The sequence below is a fragment of the Sturnira hondurensis genome, unplaced genomic scaffold (assembly GCF_014824575.4).
Source record: "Sturnira hondurensis isolate 20B ecotype Veracruz unplaced genomic scaffold, ASM1482457v3 Scaffold0002597, whole genome shotgun sequence".
Classification (NCBI taxonomy): domain Eukaryota; kingdom Metazoa; phylum Chordata; class Mammalia; order Chiroptera; family Phyllostomidae; genus Sturnira; species Sturnira hondurensis.
Genome location: NW_028075228.1, coordinates 3968707 through 3990593, shown reverse-complemented (window position 1 = coordinate 3990593; position 21887 = coordinate 3968707). Strand labels below are relative to the sequence as shown.

At 59.3% G+C, this 21887-nt stretch overlaps 1 protein-coding gene across 8 annotated transcripts in view; it reads left to right on the top strand.

Annotated features, from left to right (window-relative positions):
- GSE1 (Gse1 coiled-coil protein) overlaps positions 1–21887 on the top strand; it is a 412599-nt gene that overhangs the window by 383812 nt on the left and 6900 nt on the right. For 7 of the 8 annotated variants that reach the window (XM_037040257.1, XM_037040253.1, XM_037040258.1 and 4 more), the window contains 12 exons: positions 2742–2941; positions 7829–8001; positions 8470–8667; positions 9324–9515; positions 9936–10258; positions 11317–11641; positions 14327–14940; positions 16149–16261; positions 16553–16823; positions 18360–18473; positions 19286–19657; positions 20210–20488. In XM_037040257.1, coding sequence (XP_036896152.1) covers positions 2742–2941; positions 7829–8001; positions 8470–8667; positions 9324–9515; positions 9936–10258; positions 11317–11641; positions 14327–14940; positions 16149–16261; positions 16553–16823; positions 18360–18473; positions 19286–19657; positions 20210–20488 — 3174 coding nt within the window. The remainder of the gene's footprint in view (positions 1–2741; positions 2942–7828; positions 8002–8469; positions 8668–9323; positions 9516–9935; positions 10259–11316; positions 11642–14326; positions 14941–16148; positions 16262–16552; positions 16824–18359; positions 18474–19285; positions 19658–20209; positions 20489–21887) is intronic. The other variant, XM_037040251.1, reaches the window with a different exon arrangement.

The following is a 21887-nucleotide window of genomic DNA, read 5'->3' as shown; positions in this document are numbered from 1 at the left end:
AGAAACCAGCCATGAAGGGCTGCGTGCCGTGTGGTTCCATTGGCACAAAGTGCCCAGAATAGGTCAGTCCGTGGAGACAGGAAGCAGATTGGTGACTGCCAGGGGGTGGGGGTGGGAGCAGGGGTGGGGCTTCTTTTCGGGGTGAAGAGAATGTTGTGAACTGACTGGGGGTGGAGGCGGGTGTAAACGCTGCTGAGTCGCAGGCGACAGTGTGGGGTTCGTATCTCAGTAAAGATGCCACAAATCAAAAGGAGGGGATCGGTAGCACTTTCACAGCAATTCCTTTTTAAAAGAGAAAGACACCTGCCTAGTGTTTCCCCCCAGATATTTAAAATGGGCTTTTTATCAGAATCTGAGTCCCTACAGAAGAGTTCACAGACCGTAAGCATCCAGTGGGATGGGTTTGCAGAGTGAACCTACAGATCCAGAAGCAGAACGGCCCCCCCACCCCCAACTGCTGCTCCCAGCAGGTACAACTGTCTAGATTCTGCCCCATCCCTGCATTTTTGGCTTTCTCCACTCGGTGGTGGTGTGACTCACTGACTGCCTCCCACCCTGCCTCATGCCATCCTGAGGCCATGCAGGCTCTGTCCTTTTAGCTGCGGGTTCATCTCAAGGTAGTTTCAGGTCCGTGGCTACTGGGACCCTGGGCTCTGACTTCGGTGGACGTCAGCCCTGTTGTGCTGGGTACAGACCCAGGAGCGGGATGCCAGGCCCTCGGCAGATGGCAGAGCCTGGGGAGACACAGGCAGTTTCCTGAAGCTGCACAAACCTGGGGAGGGCCTGGGTGCCCCAGCTTCCCATCAGGATTTCCCCCCATCGGCTTGTTGGAGTGGACGGCAGCCCGCCGGGCCCCTGGTGCTGCTGGGTCATTGCCAGCCAGCACCGCTCCCACAGTGGTTCTGCAGCTGGCTTCCTAGCCAGGTCTCACTGATGTGGGCAGCCTGTCTGTTCCAGGACCTTGCAGGCATCCCCACTGGGGAAGCCAGGCGGCTCACATTGTCCTCTGTTGGCTGTCCTCTGTTGGCTATCCTCCGAGGTGATGGCGTCTGACCTGGAGGCCGGGATCTAGACCCCAGCGCTCAGTTCTAGACGTTTGCCTGGCTGACTGGAGGTCACAAAATTCTAGGGGGGTTGGCAGGACAGCTCTCCTCTCCCTATGCGATTCCTCACTGCCCACCTGGCTGGGCACTGACAGGTAGAGGTGGGAACGAGGCGGGCCTGGCCTCGTTCTTGGTGTTGCTGAGCTGCTGTTGCTGAGAAGAACGCACTGCTGGGCAGCTCTTGGGGCACAGCTTGTGGGCTGGGTGGGGGCAGGTCTGGCTGGACTGGGTGTCTCCTTGCAGAGCTGCCCTGGCACACACTGGGAGAGCCACAGGGAGGGGGCCAGTCAGGAGCGCCTTGCTCAGGGCAGAGCTCTGCCCCTCTCTGTGGGGCCTCAGTGTTCGGCTCCCCTGCCTCCTGCTCATGCTGCCGAGGCCGTGCTCGGCTTGTCGGGGCTCTGGGGCAGAAAGAAGGAAGCGCACCACGGTGGTTCCTTCATCTCAGCAACAAGACGCCCCGGCTGCTGAGGCCATCTCAGAGTACCCGTTAGGCAAAGGTTTTTTTTGGTTTTTAAGAATTTATCTTTTTTTTTTAATATTTTATTTATTTATTTATCTTTAGAGGGGAAGGAGAGGGAGAGAAACATCAATGTATGGTTGCCTTTCGTGTGTCCGCTGCTGGGAGTTGGCCTGCAGGGAACCAGCCTGCAACCGAGGCATGTGCCCTGACTGGGAATCGAACCGCGATCCTCTGGTTCGCAGGCCTGCGCTCAATCCACTGAGCTATACCAGCCAGGGCCAGAATTTATCTATTTATTTTTTAGAGAGAGGGGAAGGGAGGGAGAAAGAGAGAAACATCAGTGTGTGGTTGCCTCTCATGTGGCCCCTACTGGGGAGCTGGCCTGCAACCCAGCAGGCATGTGCCCTGACTGGGAATCGAACCTGCAACCCTTTGGTTCGCAGCCCGTGCTCAATCCACTGAGCCACACCAGTCAGGGCCCACCCGTTAGGCAAAGGTTTTATTTGGCCTTATGAAAGTGGCCACTCGAGGGGTGTGGAGACGACGAGTGTCCCCGGGACAGACCCAAGGTCTGAGCAAAATTCGGGGAGGGTGCCTGCAGGCTGATGGAGTTCTCCTTCCAGAAAGGGAGACTGTTGGCACCTGCTCCCCCACCTGCCAGGGCTGAGAGTGCTCGACTGTCCTCCCGGAGGGGACGGCAGTTGCCTGTTGAGTCCAGAAGTGAGATGGGGTGTCTTCTGGACACCACTTGGGACTGTCAGCAGCAGCCTCCATGCCAGGTCCACCCAGACCAAGGCTGGCACACCAAGTCCAGATGAGAAGCATTTGTGTGCCAGCTCTGACCACCCCTCCCCGCTCCTCACTCCCCACTCCATCCAGCAGAGCGTGCAGCCTCCTAGTCTCGGGCAGTCCAGTCCCCCTTTGGTGGTGTGGTCAGGCAGCCTGGATGCACAGGGCTGGCGGTGGGCAAGGGAATGCCCTCACCTGCCTGGTGCCTGGCACTAGCTGACTGTTTGCTGTGGTGTGATGACACCCGGGGGCCGCCTGTGCGGCCTTGGCGCTGCTCACGGCTCTCAGGTGAGGTCTGGGTCTCAATCTGCCCGAGGGGGGCCGCGAGCTGTGGTCGAACTTGGAGCTGTCTGAGTCCGCGGCTGAGGCTCTGTGTCCTTCTCTTTCAGGGTCTTCACTGAGCAGCGAGTCATCCCCTGTGTCCTCTCCGGCCACCAACCACAGCTCCCCTGCCAGCACACCCAAGCGCGTGCCCATGGGCCCCATTATCGTCCCTCCGGGGGGCCATAGTGTCCCCAGCACACCTCCCGTGGTGACCATTGCCCCTACCAAGACCGTCAATGGCGTCTGGAGGAGCGAGAGCCGGCAGGTGAGTGTCCGGGGCACTTGGTGGGGCCGGGTGCAGCCACCACAGGTCACAAGTGTGGACAAGGTGGTCTTCTGTAGGGGAGGACTGGATTTGGGGCTCCAATCCCTCATTCCCAAACTCGAGTTCTCCTGAGCCTTTGTCTTCTCTGCAAAGTGAGGGGACAAGAGCACCTGCTAGGAGGTCCCTGCAAAGTAAGGACCTCGGCGGGCCTGGCAAGCACCGCAGGCCACGTTCTCCCAGCACGTCTCCTTGCAGCCCTGGAGGCTGGTGCTCTGAGGTCCAGGTGCCAGTGGGCCGGTTCCCTCCGAAGGCCCTCTCCGTGGCCCACAGACGGCCGTCTCCCTCCTGTGTCCTCGCTCGGTCTTCCCTCTGTGCCTGTGTCCCAGCTGCCACTTATACAGACACCAGTCACACTGGGTCCAGGCCCACCCTCATGGCCTCACTTAGTCACCTTTTCCGAGGCCCTGTCTCCAAGTACGGTCATGGTCTGAGGACCTGGGGGTTGGGCTTGAATGTGAATTTGAGGGAGGGGGACATACTAATATGGTTCAGCCCGCAACCCCACGTGAAGGGCTTCAAATGGTATTTGCATGTCCCAAACACTTAATAAATAATAGCTGTTGTTACTGCCTATTGCTCAAACAAGGAAAGAGGAAAAAGCCAGCTCCCTTTTTATGTGCCATGTTTCCGTGCTTCCGTCCTTTTGACACCTGCTGGAGGGCCCTTCCTAACACTTGGGGTCCCCGCGTGGGGCTGCCATCGGTGACCTGCCTGTGCAGACGGAGCGGGGAGCCCCGGGAGCTGCCCTTCGCGCCAGCCCCAGGGCTCCTCCCCACATCTGCCCCCCGCCCCCCACCTGGTACTCCCAGCCCAGAGGACCCCTTCTAATTAAGACACCGTCGCTGTTCTCTTGGATTTTTCTGCCAAGTTCCCTGAGGGATGGCACCACTTAGAAATACTAATTAAACCACAGAGAAAGCGGGGGCGGGAGGAGCCCCCACGTTACCCCTTCTTGGCTCTGCCCTGCTGGGTTGGGGGCGGGCATCAGCTTGACCGCTCAGGGTCTGTTTGCTTTCTGCCCTTGGCAGTGGCGTCCGTCAGGCAGGTCCTGACCTAGGGCAATGTTCCCCAGTGCACTTTGGACCCTGGTGGGGATCCCTGGGAACAGCTGTGGCCTGGGACCCGCATGGGTGTGACCCTGATTTGACCCCCACGTTGGAGGTGACAAGCCCTCCTAGACTGTGACCCAGCACCCAGCCCAGCTGTCCCCTGTGCTTTCCCAGAAGCTGCCGCCTTGGCATCGTTCGCTCTACCCGGTGTGCAGTTTGGAGACTGGAGGAGCAGCTCAGGGCAGACTTCGGCCAGGGGGGGTTGGAGCAGCCGGAGCTGCCCCTAGTCCTGGTTTGAGGGTTCGGGTTAGGGTCCTTTCCCAGAGGGGACCATTGCCCCTCATTGTCAGCCACCTGGCGGTCAGCCTTGCCCTTGGGGCCCAGCCACCTGGCTTGAACAGCTGCGCCTCCTTGCCTCTCCTCTGACTCCGTCCCAGCGGTTTCTGAGTCCTGCTGTGTCCCTGGCTGGTGGGGGCTGCCTCAGTCCGAAACATCCTCTTTGCTCCCACCCAAGAGGGGCTGCTTCTGCCCTACCCTCCAGGACCAGGGATGCCTTATAAACAGGCCTCACCCAGAAACGCTAACCCCTGCTAACCCCTAACCTCCACCCCCCCCCCCCCCCCCAGAGAGGCCTGGGCCATAGATCCGCTCTAGCCATTGGCGGTTAATGAAACACTGATGCCACCAGGGGGGGCGGGAGGAAGGGAGCTGGATTAGCAGTTGATGTATGGCTCATCAGCTCAGCACAAAGGCCCAGTGGAGAATGTAATCCTTCTGGGGAGGGGAGCTCAGGGAGAGGCGTCAGGGCAGGAGAGGGGAGTCACTTCCTGAAGGGCTAACCCAGGAGTCGTGGGGGGGGCCTCCTGAATTTTTTGGGGGGGTGGGGGGCTTTCAGGGCCCCTTCTCCGGGGTTACTGAGATTTCCCAGGTAGTCGGAGCTTCGAAAGGACAGATGAAATGAAAAATAGTCTATTTTAAAGCTAACAGGGCATGTCCTGTCTGTCTGACTGGAAACCTCTCTAATCACCAGAGAATGAAGGATTTTCCTCCCTCCCTTCCTCCCCCTCGTTCGTCTTCCTTTCATCGCTGCAGCTGCGTCTGCAGCCTTGCGGCCGCGGTGCAGAAATACAAAGCTGCCCACAGATGCTCCTCGGTGCGTGCCTGGCTGCTGGGGACAGCAGTGGGGGCCCAGCCGGCGCTCTTGGGGTGGCAGGCCGCGCCTCCGGGGCCTGGCCTGGGTTGGGGTCTGCTGCAGGGGCCCTTGCCACCCTGGGCAGCCTGTGTGTGCCCTCCAAGTTGGGCTGACCTCATTCCCAGGTGCCTGTCACAAGCTTAGCAGGGCACCGGCCAGATGGAAGGCACGTGGGTCTGGCCTACTGAACCCCCTGCCTGCCGCCCGCCTCTCCAGCCCTGGCCTCTCCTACTCCTTGCTTGTCTCAGCCAGGCTGGGACAAGGTGCCATCTTGCCCAGCTGCCCTTCAGCAGGGCTTTGTCCCCCAAGGAGAGAAGGGAGTTCTATCCACGGTGGCCCCAGTGAGGGGTGGGCCCCTGGAGGTGGTTGGTGTCAGCCAGGTACCTCCTGGTGAAAGATATTTGCACTCAGGCTGGTCAGCCCCGTGCCTGGCAGGTGAGGGTGTGCGGGAGAACCAGCAAGTCCCCGCCTGGAGGCAGCCCCTCAGCCGGCAGTGTAGGTGGTGGGAGCGCAGGCGGCTGGGGACCACCCCAGGCTCCGTGCTGCACTGCTCTGTGTGAGCCCCTCCCCCACACCCCATGTTTCTCCCCCGCCTCCCGGCTACACCAGTGCGTCGTCCTCGATGCTCTGAGCTGGGGCTGCAATTGGAAGCTGAGGCACAGGACAGTTGTGTGGGGAAAGAACAGGGAGCCACCCCCGCTGCCCACGGAGGAGCTGGAGGACACAGAGCCCCTGTGTAGAAGTCTCTAGAAAACGGGGAGGTGGGAGTTCTGGGCTCCCAGCTCTGACCCAGGGTGCCGGGGCGTGTGTGTGTCCCATCCTGGACACCCGCCGGCCGAACGCCCCTTCTGGGAAGGGCAGAGCAGAGTTGGTGAACCCTCGAGGACCTCTCGGGGAGAGGAGGGGCCCTGCAGGCGCACGGGAAGGGAACAGATGTTGCTGCTCGTTAGAAATTCCAGTCAGCGGCCTGTCTCCTCCAATTAATTACTGCCGACACGTCTTCGGGAGGACTGAGGCGGCTCAGCGGCCACGTGGCCGGGTGTGTGTGGCGGCTACAGCTGACGGATGGCCGGGGGCCTGCTCCGTGAGCCTCCGCTGCCCCGTCAGAGGCCTGCCCCGCGGTGCCCCGTCGGCCAGCAGCAGTGATCCATCCCTCACCGCCCACAGGAGGAGTCGGATAATCGGGGGCTCCGCCACCCTCGCCTCCCGACTCTGATGAAGATGGTGGGCAGAGCGGGGAGCCAGGCGTCTCCTCGGGGTCGGGCCCTGGGGCCCACGTGTGCCACCACGTGTCTCGTGGTCATTCCTAGACGTGCTCCTCGGCACAGCGGAATTCCACACGGTGCATTTGGAGCAGACAGGTTGCAGCTTCTGCCCTGGGAGCCCCGCCTGCTCGCTCCAAACCCTGGCTGCTGTCTGGTCAGCAGTGGTCACACTTGACGTCGTGCAGATCGGGCCCAGGAAGGGAAGGCCTCCCTGGGAGATGGCTAGGAGTGTGTGGCTGCAGCTCAGGGGAGGCCTGGAGCAGAGGCGGAGGGGGGCTGTCCCCGTGGTGGCGCCCCAGAGGCCAGGGGAAGCGCCTTGACTGCTCTCAGCGCTGTTCTCTGGGCCAGCTTCCTGGCTCCCTTTCAGCCAAGTACGTGACAAGAGCAGTCAGAACCTTCCGAGGGCGTGACTCCCTGGGGCTGGCCACTCCTGTGAGTGGGTGTGCAGAACGTCCCTCCATGTGGCTGGGGTGGCTCACCCACCCTTGGTCCTGGCAGGGGTCTCTTGCTCTCCCTACGTGCCTTGGACCAGCCCTGCTCTGGGTCCCTGGGCGGCTCCTCCCCTCCCAGGCCCTGGCTTCCCCTCTCCATCCAGGAGTTCTAGGGCAGGTGGGGCCGCAGCAACCTGTATGTCCCTTCCTCCATGTCCCCGGACAGGTCTAGCCAGTCGGGGCCCTGCAGCTACCTGCTCTGGCTGGTGCCAGGGCCTCCCCAGGGGCTGGCTGTCATGTGGGTTTCAGCTGTCAGCACAGCGGACACAGGACACATTGGCCCCAGGGGGGCTGCCCATGAGCACCTGGAGATCAGTGAGCAGGGCCCTGTGGTTGTGTTGGACCTGCTGCTGAGCAAAGCTCACTTCCTGAGGGGGCAGGGGTGCTGGGACCAGTGTCACCCTACTCCTGAAGTTTGGGTTCAGAGCCAACATGGCCTGTGGGAAGTCCGTGCTGGAAGGGTGTGAGTGTTTTGTGTGGGGTGGGGAGCCCATCCTCTGAGCCGGGTTCCCTCATGGACACTGGGTTCTTGTCTTGGTGACCCCAGTAACCCTCGAGGGAGGTTCTGTCCTTCCCTATCCCACCAAGGAGGGCACAGCCCCCAGATGGGTTCCAGTCCAGCCGCTTTCCTCACTGGGACCCGTGTTTCCCTTCTCGCCGTTCTGCCCCCAGTGCCACATGCACTGCAGGGCTGCGCAGACAACTTTAAGGAAGGGACATTACTAGAACACGCAGTAAACCGGAGGAAGGGCGGCCCGCCCCATCCTTGCCGGCAGCCCTCCCTCACCCGCCCTCGCCCGCCCTGACCCCCTGCGCTCTGTCTCCCACAGGACACCAGCTCTCGGGGCAGCAGCAGTGGTCGAGAACGCCTCATCGTGGAGCCCCCGCTGCCCCAGGAAAAGGCGGGGGGCCCGGCCATCCCCTCCCACCTGCTCAGCACCCCCTATCCCTTCGGCATCTCCCCCAGCTCAGTCGTGCAGGACTCCCGATTCCCACCACTCAAGTGAGTCTGCGGGCTGGGGGCTCGGACGGGCACGTGGGCTCAGGGCCTGGGTCCCTGGGGCTGGGCCTGCAGCCTGGAGTCTGCACCAGCTGATTCTGAGGGGCACCAGGTTGGCGGCCCAGCCCTAGGCCCTCGGGCCCGGCCATCTGCAGTCCGTCTCCATGACGAGGTGATGGCTGGCTCTCCCATTCTGCCCGAATGCCGGTCCTGGTCCTAGGGGCGAGGGGTCCCTCTGGGCTGCAGGTAGCAGGCACGTGCCTGCTGGCGAGGACAGCGAGGGCCAGGCAGCTGAGGAGCAGCAGCTGCCCACCTCTGCGCCCTGGGCCTCCTGCCAGCACTGGCGTCTCATTAGTGAGAGGCGGAACCTGTCCCCAGAGACTCGTCCTTCCTGGGGAGTGTGGGGAGGCTGACTCATTTCCCAGCCTGAAGCAAGCGCTCCGCTCACCTGCTTCTCACCCCTGCCTGCAGCCTGCAGCGGCCTGTGCACCATGTGGTGCCCCCCAGCACCGTGACAGAGGACTACCTGAGGAGCTTCCGGCCCTACCACACCACCGAGGACCTCCGCATGTCCTCCCTACCTCCCCTCGGCCTGGACCCTGCCACTGCCGCAGCCTACTACCACCCCGGTTACCTGGCCCCGCACCCCTTCCCCCACCCGGCCTTCAGGTGAGTAGTCCGAGAGTCCCCCTCCCAGCACCATCCCACACTGAGTAACCAGGTCATCACCCCACACGCTCTCATGTTCAGGCACTAGTCTGCTCATGGCAAAATGGAGCCTGGCCAGGAATGTGTTTCTCATGTCCTGGGAGCTAGACTTCCAGTGAGAGCCTGGAACAGCCCCCCACCCCTCGGATTAGCCTTTGGGGTTTGCCCTGGCAGGAATTCCCCTCGCTGAGCTGTCATTTCCCTACTTCCTCCCTCCGTTGTTGGGCCCCCCACCCCGGCCACCCATACGGCTCCCAGAGCGCCGGCTTCATGTAGAAGAGAGAGACTCCTTTCTGTACAGCCACCCGGCACAAATGTGGCGGTCACTGCTCTGTGCAGAAGCTTCCCGACCCTGAGCCTGACAGGGCTGCAGCTGCGCTGTGGACCACGCTCACATGGCCTCCAGCTTGGCCTGGAAAGGCCCTGGCCTGGCTGAGCCTCGAAGTGGCAGGCGAGGCCTCGGAGCCCCAGGCCGTCAGCATCTTGGGGCTTCCCTCCACAAGGCGCTGTGGGCCGGCCGTGGATGTGGCCTCAGCCGAGCCTTTGTGGAGGATACAGGAGCAGGTCCTGCCTTCTTCCGTAGCTTTGGTGTTCACTGGCCTGTCTTTTTGGCACAGGATGGATGACTCCTACTGCCTGTCCGCCCTGCGGTCCCCCTTCTACCCCATCCCCACTCCCGGCTCCCTGCCTCCACTACACCCATCCGCCATGCATCTCCACCTCTCCGGGGTCCGCTACCCTCCTGAGCTGTCCCACTCCTCCCTGGCGGCACTGCACTCAGAGCGGATGTCCAGCCTCAGCGCCGAGAGGTAAGTCAGTTCCCGGATCAGCCTCCTACGCTTCCCCGGCCCCCATGGCAGTGGAGAAAAGCCTGGCTAGGCCCTGGCTTGGCCACTTTGTGGCTGGGTGGCTGGCTCTTCGGCCACTCCTGCCCACGGTCTGCTCACCCGTAAATGGGACAGTGACAGCTGATGCTTCTTGGTGACTGTTGGAAATCAGTACCTCCTGCATGAGCTTCAGTGAGGCTTAAGGCATTAGCACACAGGTTGTATCTTACTGACTTTGAGGTTCTGATGCCCACCACTGTTCAGGTCAGAGTGCGGGGGTTTTCCACGAAAACTTGGGGCTTGGCTGCCGTCAGCTTCTCATTCCTGGGAATTGTTGTTAGTGGACTCCCCCACTGGTTCCCCTCAGCAGTGGGGTTCAGCCTCCCTCTCTGCTCCTCACAGGCTGCAGATGGATGAGGAGTTGCGACGGGAGCGGGAGCGAGAACGGGAACGTGAGCGGGAACGGGAAGCTGACCGAGAGCGGGAAAAGGAGCGAGAACGGGAACGGGAGAAGGAGCGTGAGCGGGAGAAGGAGCTGGAGCGCGAGCGGGAGAAGGAGCGGGAGCTGGAGCGCCAGCGGGAGCAGCGGGCCCGCGAGAAGGAGCTGCTGGCCGCCAAGGTGCTGGAGCCAGCCTTCCTGCCTGTGGCCGAGCTGCACGGGCTGCGTGGCCATGCCACGGAGGAGCGGGCCAAGCCCTCGGACCAGCTGACCCCAACCCGAGCAGGTACCCAGAGCAGATGAGGCAGAGGGCAGCCCTCGGCTACCCCAGCGGGCTGGCTGCAGCGGTGTGCTGGCAGGTGCCTGGCAGGCAGCGCCCTGAGGGGAAGGCCTGATTCTGCGTCACCCGCCGACTTCCGCAGCGGAGGCTCCCACCGTGGCTGGTTCTAGCTACAAACCTGGGGCCACTGGACGCGGAGTTGGGAAGGGATGTGCAGTGACATACGACGCAGACGCAGTAGACCTAGATTATACCTCAAGAGTGTGCATGATAATCAAATGTAGCAAAAGGATTAGGAAGTAATGAGCTTCAAGTACTCTTTGTCTTTGTGTCTAACATTTAATTTCATCATAAGTACTTGAATNTCGGACCAGCTGACCCCAACCCGAGCAGGTACCCAGAGCAGATGAGGCAGAGGGCAGCCCTCGGCCACCCCGGCGGGCTGGCTGCAGCGGTGTGCTGGCAGGTGCCTGGCAGGCAGCGCCCTGAGGGGAAGGCCTGATTCTGCGTCACCCGGGGTGCGTCCGCAGCGGAGGCTCCCACCGTGGCTGGTTCTAGCTACAAACCTGGGGCCACTGGACGCGGAGTTGGGAAGGGATGTGCCGTGACATACGACGCAGACGCAGTAGACCTAGATTATACCTCAAGAGTGTGCATGATAATCAAATGTAGCAAAAGGATTAGGAAGTAATGAGCTTCAAGTACTTTTTGTCTTTGTGTCTAACATTTAATTTCATCATAAGTACTTGAATCTAACTCCCAGTAAGGGTTTATTTAGTAACTGGCTCACCTGGTTCCTAAAAATTTAACAGCCTGCTCCTGTGAGCCAGCCTGTGCCTGCCCGGACCTCCGCTGCCGGTGGGTCAGCCCTGGACTCGGTGTGAGCAGCGCCTGCCAGTGGCCACATTTCCCTTGGGACAAAGCACGCTTTCCAGAAGCTTCCATGAGCTCCCCCTGGTTGTCTTGGTCCTGGCTGTGGGGTGGCAGGCTCTCTGAGCGGTCAGGGCAGGAGAGGAGACAGGAGCGAGCCAGTCCTGCTAAGATGTAGCTTTCCCCCTCTGCAGAGAAGCTGAAGGAGTCGAGCCTGCAGGTGCCCAAGCCTGTGCAGCATCCCTTGCACCCGGCGCCCGCCCCCCATCACACCGTGCCCAGCCTTCTCTCCAACCACGGCATCTTCTCTCTGCCGGGCAGCAGCACCGCCACGGCCCTGCTCATCCAGCGCACCAATGAGGAGGAGAAGTGGCTGGCGCGGCAGCGGCGGCTGCGGCAGGAGAAGGAGGACCGGCAGTCGCAGGTGTCGGAGTTCCGGCAGCAGGTGCTGGAGCAGCACCTGGACATGGGCCGGCCCCCGGTGGCCACAGAGCCCGAGCACAGGCCCGAGAGCTCCAGGTAGGGCTTGCTGGCTGAGGGTGCGTAGGAAGACGTTTGTCACACTCAGATTTATTTCTTGCCAGCCAACACTTACTGAGCACCTCTGGTTCGCCCAGCACCCTGCTGAGCACTTTTACTTACTGCGTTTCGTTTTTGTGTTCTAATTGCTGTTTGCCCACGAGAAAACAGAGACTCTGAGGAGGGCCAGGAGGTGCCCAGAGACACCCTGTCCCTAAGGAATAAAGTTCACCAGGCCAGTGTCCAGAGCTGGGGCCCTGCCTATGCAGCCCAGCTGTGTCTCCAGGGAGACAGACACACATGGCATTGAAAAGTGTGAGGGAGAAGCTTTAAGTAATCATTACAGCCTGTTCTTTCCATCTTCCTGTTTTCAAGCTCAAACTTTGAGAGGGAGATCACCTTTAATTTTTATTTAAGTAAAAACATTAACTGTATTGATTTTGTTATAAAAAAAAATACACCCGTTTCCTGGCCCCACCGTAAAAGAATTCTCTGGCAGTCACTGATGCCTGTCTTGGTCCCCCAGCTGCCCACACTTGCATGTGACCTTGGCCCCAGTGCCCCATTCTCACAGCTTCCCCTCCCCCCACCTCCCTGCTACCACCTGTTGGTCTGGCTCATCTATTGTCCCCTGCCATACTCCTCAGTTCTCCAGGGCTCATTCCAAAGGGCGGGGCTGAGGCCTGTAGCCAGAACTGGTGCAGAGCCTGGCCAGACCTCCAGAGCCCTGCCCAGGCCTGCTCTGGGGACTCAGGGACATGGACGTCCTCTCTCTCTGGGCCTCGGTTTTCTCAGCAGCACACAAAGGAGGCTGCGTGGGAAGATCTCCGAGTGCCTTTCTAGCTCTTAACCCATTGTCTGACCCGGGATAAGAAGCATTTTGGTGTCTGAGCATTTTAAATATCTGCTTGCTCCCTCCCTCCTCTTGTTTTTGGCTGACTGGTGTGGGTTTTTTGCTCTGTTCTGGGCTCGGCTGGCCTAACCAGCAGCCCTGCCTGGTGTCTCCTGTTTAGTGGGGCAGTTAAGGGACTAGCAGGGCTAAGTGGGTGTGGCTGGGCGTGAGCTGGCTGGGTCTTCCCGCAGCCTCAGGCCTGCTATCGGCCTCTGCGGGCCCACCTTGAGGTCACACACGGGCTTAGCCTGGTCTGCTTGTGAGGTGTTCCCTGCTCCTCTAACTCCCCTCCTGCCCGGGGGACTGGGAGGACAGCCAGCACACGTCCGCATCTCCTGATAACATCTGGAGCTCCGGTTCCCTCGGGCATGTTCCACAGTTCAGGGCCCCAGCATCCTGGTGCAGCTTGCCAGGCCTCCAGCGGGGCAGCCTCCGCCTCAGGGCCTTGCAGCCTGTGCAGGCCTCCAGTGCGGAGGAGGGGCAGCTCCCAGCTCCCACCCGGCCTCAGTGGTCCCCTCGGCAGCAGGTGGCGTGCTCAGCCTCACAGCAGCGCACATGTTATACTCTGACCGGCCCTCATGCTCCGAACTAGATAGCCATTCAGTGCTTGGCTCTGGTGCTTGAAATATTTATCCTGTGGACGGGCTTTATTCTTGTTGTTTACTTAACAACGAGCTGTGGTTCCCTGTTGTACTCCACTGATTAGAGGTGGTAGGGTGCATTGGGGTTATCTCCTGGCCTGAGTCCCGTCCGGAAAAACAAGGAGGAGCCTTGGTGTCTGTGGTTAAACGTCTCCTTCCTCGGCCAGGCAGGGAGAGACCTGGGAGCCTGGTCACTTGGTTAACATGGGGCTTTCCTTTAAAAAAAAAAAAACACTTTAGGGGAACCACATCCAAATAGCCTTTTGTGGAATCTTGTTTTAAATGCACTAAGGAAACTGTCATTTAGGAGGGCTGCATGGCAAAGCCACTGGTCTGATGACATCCTGGTCAGGCCCCAGCCAAGCTGCTGCTTTGGGGCTGCCTGGGGCTGCTGCAGTTCTGACAGGGTCCACTGGGGGTCAGTAGAGGCACAGGCCCACCCTGGCTATGAGGGTCTCCGCTGAGTCACTGGGCAGAGCAGTCCGTGGAAGCTGGCCTCTCTTGCTGCTGTCTGTGGGAACAGTGGAGTTGTGGCCACCTGGAAGGCAACCAGCCTGCCCTCCAGTATCCACCCACAGCTTGGCATTTCTGGATGTTGGTACCAGTGGCAGGGCCACCCCTTTGGCACCAGAGCTCTGTCCTTATTCTCTCTGTGACGGGACTCCCTTGGAAGACAAAGATGAGGGTCTGTCCTGACAGCAGTTCATAGGGATTTAGGAGTTGGTGGAATAGAACGAGCTGTTGCAAGGTTTTGGGGTGAGAAATGGACAGAAAGAGGGTCTGGCCTAGGCCTGAGAGCATCCCTGTGCCCTCAGCAGGCAGTGTCCACAGCCCAGCCTCTACGTCCTCCCCAAAGCAGGTCTGCACAGACTTGCCTCAGGTTGTTTGAAGAGAGTGGAGTCATGTGAAACGGCCAGTACTCAGGTGAGGAGTGGAAGTCGCGTCCTTCCCTCCAGCCCCTGGCCAGGTGGCTTAGAGACAGAGGCCTTCACACCCCTGTAGCACCTGGCTCTCGAAGGGGGCTCTTGTCTGGGCCCCCCGTGAAGCTGCCTCTTATACCCGGGCCCTGGCAGGCAGTCTGGGAAGCCCATGGGTGGGTGTCTGCTGTGCCCATTCTCTTTCGACTCATGGCTTGGTCTGCTCACTCCCTAGGCCGGGACCGAACCGTCATGAGACGGGCAGCCGAGACCCCCCGCAGCACTTTGGCGGGCCCCCGCCCCTCATCTCGCCCAAGCCCCAGCACCACTCCGTGCCCACAGCCCTCTGGAACCCAGTGTCCCTGATGGACAGCACCCTGGAAACACGGCGGGCCCCCGAGAGCCACCCTCTGCACAGCCACCCAACCCCTTTTGAGCCCAGCCGCCAGGCAGCTGTCCCACTGGTGAAGGTGGAGCGGGTCTTCTGCCCAGAAAAGGTGGACGAGGGGCCCCGGAAGCGCGAGGCCACCACATTGGACAAGTACCAGCCGCCACCACGGGAGTCAGGGAGCCTGGAGCACCAGACCTTTCCTCACGGGCCTGGGCCCTTCCTGGCTGAGCTCGAGAAGTCCACCCAGACCATCCTGGGCCAGCAGCGGGCCTCCCTCACCCAGCCAGCCCCCTTTGGGGAACTCACTGGACCCCTGAAGCCAGGCTCGCCCTACCGGCCCCCGGCACCACGGGTCTCTGACCCTGCCTACATCTATGATGAGTTCCTGCAGCAGCGCCGGAGGCTGGTCAGCAAGCTGGACCTGGAAGAGCGCAGGCGGCGAGAGGCCCAGGAGAAAGGTCTGGTCTCCCTGGGTGGCCCTGACCTCCCGGGACTGGGAAGCAGTTGTGCCAGCCACTCAGCCCCTCATACTATCCCTGCCTCCCACTCTGGGGTTTTAGCAGCACCAGAGGTTTCTGCATAGCTACCTGATACCTCTACTGGGGAGGTAGACCCCAGGGCCCTTGCCCATCCTGCCGAAATGCATATTGTCCTGAAAAGCCAAATCAAAGCCTGCCTGTAAGGATGGCTCTACAGAAATGCATAATTAATAAATGATGAACAGAGGCTACTAAGATAGTTTTAAAAATTAATAGTGCAGCATAACGGGAGGAGGCTATTGAGAGACTGCCTGGGCCCAGTGGGGCCTCTGTATAGGGAGCTGCTGCCATCAGTTTCGGGCAGGTGGGCCTGGGTGGGGCAGGGGTGGGGGTTCTGGTCACCTCCTTACTGCTTCTGTGGGATCAGGAAGCTTAGCCAGAGCTCCCTGGGTTCCCCAAAGAGCCAAGAGAATAGGCCCAGGAAGGATCAAAGGCCCCAGACCAGTTTTTTCCTTTCCCTGCTGGGAACTTGAATCGGATATGGGGTCAAATGCAGTCTTTTAGCCAGAAGCTGGGGCCAAGGCCAAGTCTTCCTGGCTTGCTGGTCTAGGCTTGATTGAGGGCCTACGAAGGACTTTCTCCTCTATTCGCCTTGTGTAAAGGAAGGGTGGGAACCCCTGGTGCTCTCAGCTGCAGGGTTTCTGCTGCTGCTCGGTGCACATTGAGTTTGCCTGCGTGCTCTGTACCTTTGAGACAACAGGGATCTAAGTGTGCCTGTTCCCTCCCGGGTAATGGACCCAGATGGCCACAGCAGGAACAAGCGGATGTGCACAAACAGTCTTGGGTTGCCATGGACACAGCCCCGGGCCTGCGTGACAAATGGTCCCCTGCTGGGGATCAGTGTCCGTCCAGGGACTTCCTGGCTGCTTGCGGGTGATGGGGTCCCAGCCACGCCTGGAGCCTGCCTCCTGCCTCCACCTGCCACCCCTGAAAAGCTCTAGGACTAGGGGTTAATGCACATTTCCTCGGGTAGAAAGGAATCAGGTTTTGGGCTGTTAAAAGGAACCAGCAAGGCCTGGCCTGATGGATAGATCTGCACACACAGATCGCAGCGGTGCCCACCCTGTGCCCATCACCAGAGAACTGAGTTTCCTTGCCCAGCTAAATACATCTGTTCTTGTCATCAGGATACTACTACGATCTGGATGACTCTTATGATGAAAGTGACGAAGAGGAGGTTAGGGCCCACCTCCGCTGTGTGGCCGAGCAGCCGCCCCTCAAACTGGATACGTCCTCTGAGGTATCTGGGATCTCATCACTGCTCTGTCAGCTTACGGGCTGGGCTGCTGAGGCCCGTGTTGGTGCCTGCCTCCTGGCGTTCCCACTGCCCCAGCAGGCCCTGTGTTTGCTGGGACCACCCTGTGCTCCTGCAGTCCTCACTGACCGCAGGTGTCTGGGCATGCTGTTGGGTCCCCCGGCACAGAGTTGGCACGGCACGTGGGTTTCAGGGACCCCAGGAGGGACCCTTGGGACAGTGGAATCACACCACTGCTGGTGGTTTCAAACTCATTTGTTTTCTTTCCCAATCTAGAAGCTAGAGTTTTTGCAACTTTTTGGCTTGACCACCCAACAGCAGAAGGAGGAATTGCTGACCCAGAAGCGGAGGAAGCGGCGGCGGATGCTGAGGGAGAGAAGCCCGTCGCCCCCGACGGTTCAGAACAAGCGGCAGACACCTTCACCGAGACTGGCCCTGTTCACCCGCTACAGTCCTGATGAGATGAACAACAGTCCCAACTTCGAAGAGAAGAAGAAGTTCCTGACCATCTTCAACCTGACCCATATCAGTGCCGAGAAGAGGAAAGGTAGGGCCTCGCCTGAGCCTTTTGGGGGGGGAGGGGACTTGCTAGGAGTTTCCGAAGAAGGACTCCTGGGGACATCCAGGGCCCATGTTCTAGACGGACTCTGAAAACAGGTCGGGCCTGGGGCTCTCCTAACTCCTTTTGGCCCCCCAGGGAAGCAGCAGCCCTCTGCTCTGGTGGACCTGCCCCAGCACCTCCACCTTTTCCAGCTGAAACACCAATTGTCCCATCTGAAGCCTGTTTTCTCATTTTATCTTGGATGGAAAAGAAGACCTGGTGTTTGTTCTGTGTGTAAAGCCGCTCTTGTCACCTGCGGTGTAGGTTCAGCGAGCCTCTCGGGTACGAGGCACAGGCGTGCTGCGCTGCGGCAGAGCGCTCCAGACTCCGTGGTAGTGGGCCTTTCCTCTTCCTGGGCCGCTGGCATGGCCCACTGGCCTTCGCGTGCTGATGGCGGGGGACCTGGGGGGGTCTGTGCCCGACAGGCAGAGCCAAACACACATTGTGAGTTTGCCCTGAAAGTCGCTTCCTGGTGGGCCGTGTGGGGACCGACTCTTCGGGCTGGAGCACAGTGTGGAAGACGAGGTGTGGTCGGAGCACTCGGGGCACGTCCGCTTCCTTGGCCTGCCCCCCACGCTCGCTCAGTGCAGGGTATTGGCTCACAGGAGAACCTGGCCCGTCGGGGGGGTTGCTCGTTTGCACACTTCCAGTCCCCCTTGCTGGTACCTCCTCACCTCTCTGTGGAGGGAAGTCAGAAGGCAAGCAGAAGTGTGTATTGGTTACTTAGTTGCTTCTCCTTTCCTCATTATTGGAGTGTAGCATTTTACATTTTGTCTTTAACCAATAGGTTGGAATTCTTGCTTTTACTCAGAAGGGCCTGTGACATGTTGGTTTGGTAACCAGTGCAAATCCCTGGGAAGATGCATAGTTCTGTTTCAAAAAGTATCTTTTCTCCTGACTTAATTCCTAGAGGAAGCCACCAGTGATGTGGCCATTTAAGTCTCAGCAAGAAGTGCTACTGCAACAAGAATTTGTGGCGTCAGCCATCACAGGGGTCTGTTCCTTTTCAGTAAATGGCAACCGTCACAGGGCTTGTGCCCAGGGGCAGGGGCAGGGAGTAGGGAGTGGGCGTGCGCCTGAAAGCAGCCTGTGCTTGCAGAGGTGCCGCGTAGGTCTTCGGGTTGTCTCCGTGTGTTGGGGCCTACGTCTCGGTCTTTTAAGTAAGAAGGCATCCTCAGAAGTCACCTTGGAAGACCGTAGGTACCTGTCATTCCATGCGGCTGTCGTCGTCATCATCCACACGCAGCTGTTTCTGGAATGCGTCTGAAACATTATGTAGTAAAAGCCGCAAGGAGTCTGGGCTCGCTCGGACACGAAGTTTTCTTCCTTTAATCACTGCCTGTCCCCGTGGTGCCTGCTTTGTGTTTCCCTTTGTGTAAGGGACTCGCACCTGCCAGTCACGGCCTGGGCTAGAATCCTGCTCCCCTTCCCTCCCAGGAATGATGCGACTGTCTTGTTAACCTCGGGCTGCTTTCCTCATAGACAAAGAGAAACTTGTCGAAATGCTCCATGCCATGAAGCAGAAGGCACTGTCAGCAGCAGCAGCAGACTCACTCAGAAACTCTCCGAGGGACAGTCCCGCTGTCTCCCTGAGTGGTAAGGCCCAGGGCGGGAAGAACAGCCCCATCTGCCACTGCCCAGGACTGTCCGGTGGGCTGCTCAGGGTCAGAAGTATCTGCTCAAGTCTTCTTCATCATGAATCTTTCCTCCCAGAGACCGAATGTGCTTCTCTCCATCTCTTATACGAGCTTCCTCCTTGACCGTGAAGGATCTCCTCAGGACAGGACATGAAAGTCGGAAGTCAGGGCTCAGAGAGTTGAGGGGGAGGGTCCTGGCTTCCACAGAACTCAGTGTAGTAGCCATCGCCCGCCAGTCTGGCGCGGCCCGAGCGCCAGAGCCCCGTGTGCCAGGCCTCCGCACCACTGCTCCGGCCCTGCTGCTCCTGTCTGCCCTTCACTGGCTCTCTTCTCCTGCGTCTGTCTTGCTCATCCTGACTTCAGGCCTCTCCAGCATCTGCTCTCACCCCTCTCTTTAGTCTGTGGTTCTGATGATGCATCACTGAGCTGCTGAATGGAGCAGACCTTTGCCGTCCAGCCCTGTTCTTAACTCCTAACGCAGTCTCTCTTGTCGGGTTGGGCTACGTGACTTCTTACCTTTCGGATGACCTAAAGCAACTTCTTTCTTCAGATTCTTTTTCTTTCCAGATGCCTTCCTGGGGCACCTTTCACGGATGGACTTGCTGCTACCACACCCCGTCTTCAAGCCACTCAGTGCGCACTGACATTTAATTAAACAGCCCCAAATCTCAGTCCTTTGTACTAGGTCTTGTTAAATGTAAACTGTGGAGGTCAGGGTCTGCCTGGTCACTTGCAGCTCTTAACAGTGTCCTTGCTTTCTGTCTCTAAAAGAACCAGCCACGCAGCCAGCCTCTCTGGATGTAGAAAAGCCTGTGGGTATTGCTGCCTCCCTGTCTGACGTCCCAAAGGCCACAGAGCCTGGGAGACTGGAACAGCTCCGACCGCAGGAACTGTCTCGAATCCAGGAGCCAAGTCCCGCCAGCGGCGAGAAGGGCAGGCTGAACGAGGCCCCCGGGGGCAAGAAGGGCCTGAGCATGCTGCATTACATCAGGGGCCCCGCGCCCAAGGACATTCCCGTGCCACTGTCCCACAGCATCAATGGGAAGAGTAAGCCGTGGGAACCTTTCATGGCGGAAGAGTTTGCACATCAGTTCCACGAGTCCGTGCTGCAGTCCACCCAGAAGGCCCTGCAGAAGCACAAAGGTGAGGAGGCTGCTGTGTCTTAGTAGCGCGGGCTGAGGTCCACAGGCCCCTGCGCTCACTCAGCAGCACCCGTGGGCCCGCCCCTCTGCAGCTTCAATGAGCCTGAGGCACCCGGGGAGGTCGTTAGAGGAGGATCCTGCCTCAGCAGGTCTGGGGTGTCTCTGTTCCTAGCAGGTGCCCAGGTGATGCTGATACTGCCGAATTGTGGACCACACTTGGAGAAAATGTAACATGTGATGCCATCTGAGTTCAGTAGAAGCACTTCTTTAGTAAGGTCAGGCGAGGTGCCTTTCTGGCAAAAATAGGATCCACATGTCCTGCAGCAGAGGGTTTTCCCAGTGTCCCTCGGTGTGCTTCCCTGGAAATCTCCCCTCCCTCAGTAACTGCACTCAGTGGGTGTTGCACCAAGCCTCTCGCGATCACTTGATGACCTCAAAGTGGTGCTAGCCCCACATGGGAGCCCCAGGGTCACTCCTCACTGACACTTCCGTGGGAGTCACTGAAGGCGGGAGAACGGGTTGCTCCATTTCATTCCCTCTCTCCCCCCGCCAGGGAACGTCACTGTTCTGTCTGCGGAGCAGAACCACAAAGTCGACACGTCCATCCACTACAACATTCCTGAGCTGCAGTCCTCGAGCCGGCTCCCTTTGCCCCCGCACAACGGGCAGCAGGAGCCCACCGCTCTGAGGAAGGGCCCCCTCGCACGGGAGACGGACCAGGACTCGGAGGAGGAGGAGGAGGAGGATGGAGGAGAGGAGGATGAAGAACCTCCCAGGCGCAAGTGGCAAGGGATTGAGGCAATTTTTGAAGCTTACCAGGAACACATAGAAGGTACGAAGGGGAGGAGGAGCCAACTGAGGGCTCAGTAAAGACAGTGAATGTAAGTTCATCCACAAGTCAGTACAGGTTCACTGCCAGCACTGGGGGCTGTTTCTAAGTGGTAGCACTGGCGGATTTTTCCAGGACACAGCCGGACACTAATATTAGAGGGTACATTTTCCTAAGCTGTCTTGTCCGTTTCTTTGCCCAAGAACCATTTCTCAGGTTTCTGCCGTTTCCTGGACTGTACTTATAATGGTATTTTCTCGTGGACAAACTCAACACCATTGTTACCAGAGAAATCCAGGTACCAGGTGCTTGCTCCCGCTGAGCGTGAAGGTTCAGAGGCCTTGCCCTCTGCTGTCTTCCGCTCTGCTGCCGCGCTCTATTTTTTCATTGTTTTTAGAGAGACAGGAAGGGGCATGGGAGAGGGAGAAACACCGATTTGTTGCTCCGCTTATTTATGCATTCATTGGTCAGTGCTTGTGTGTGCCCTGATCTGGGGTCACACCTGCAGCCTTGAGTGTTGGGATGAGGCTCCAAGCCCCTGAGCTGCCGGCCAGGGCAGCTGTACTTCTGAATCCTCTGTCAGTTCTGACGCTCGTAGCTACATCCAAGAGCCCTGGAACATGAAAAGCGTGTATTACTTCAGCTGAGCCTCAGAGAGCCAGGCCTCGTCGCTGTTTGAGTCTGCCTCACGTGTAAAGCGTCTCAGTGCTGGTGGCGGTCTCCCTTGGGCTCTGTCACCCTCCCGGACTAGCACTTTGTACAAGGAGGCAAGCCCCTGTCAGCTGCCAGGATGTTTTATTCTCAACCTTGAGCATATACTCCACCCTGCCTGCTGAAACACACCCTGGGGGGACTCGGACACGCACACCCCACCCACACTGGCCGCGTGCACCAGGTGGCAGAGTCCCAGACGTGGGTGCTGGCTGAGTTACAGCATCGTCATTGTGCTTCTAGCATACCACCTCCCTTCTCCACACCTCACTGTCCTCGAGACGCCTGCGCAAGCCCCATCTAGCTTAGATGGAGACTGGGAGCTGTGAACTGGGGGCAGGGAGAAGTGGAGGTGCCCAGCCTTGTCCTCCATAGTGAAACAGGCAGGTGGATTACTGAGAAGAACCTCTTGGGTGCAGGGCACTGACCGGTGCTCGGCCTCCTGGTCTGTGGGTCCCGCTGCTGTGGTGAGCCCTGGCCCCTCCGCACTCGCCAGCCTCGCTGCATTGGCAATGCTGCCAGTGTGACCCGGGGAGTGCCGGCCTCGACTAGCCAAACCCAAGCTGCCACATCCTAATTACTTTATTACCTTACTGTGGAAGTGTTTTGGCAAGTAATACTGTGTCATAAATATTAAATGTGAGCACTTGATTATGTGTATCATAATCACTTTAAACACTCTGAAAAATCA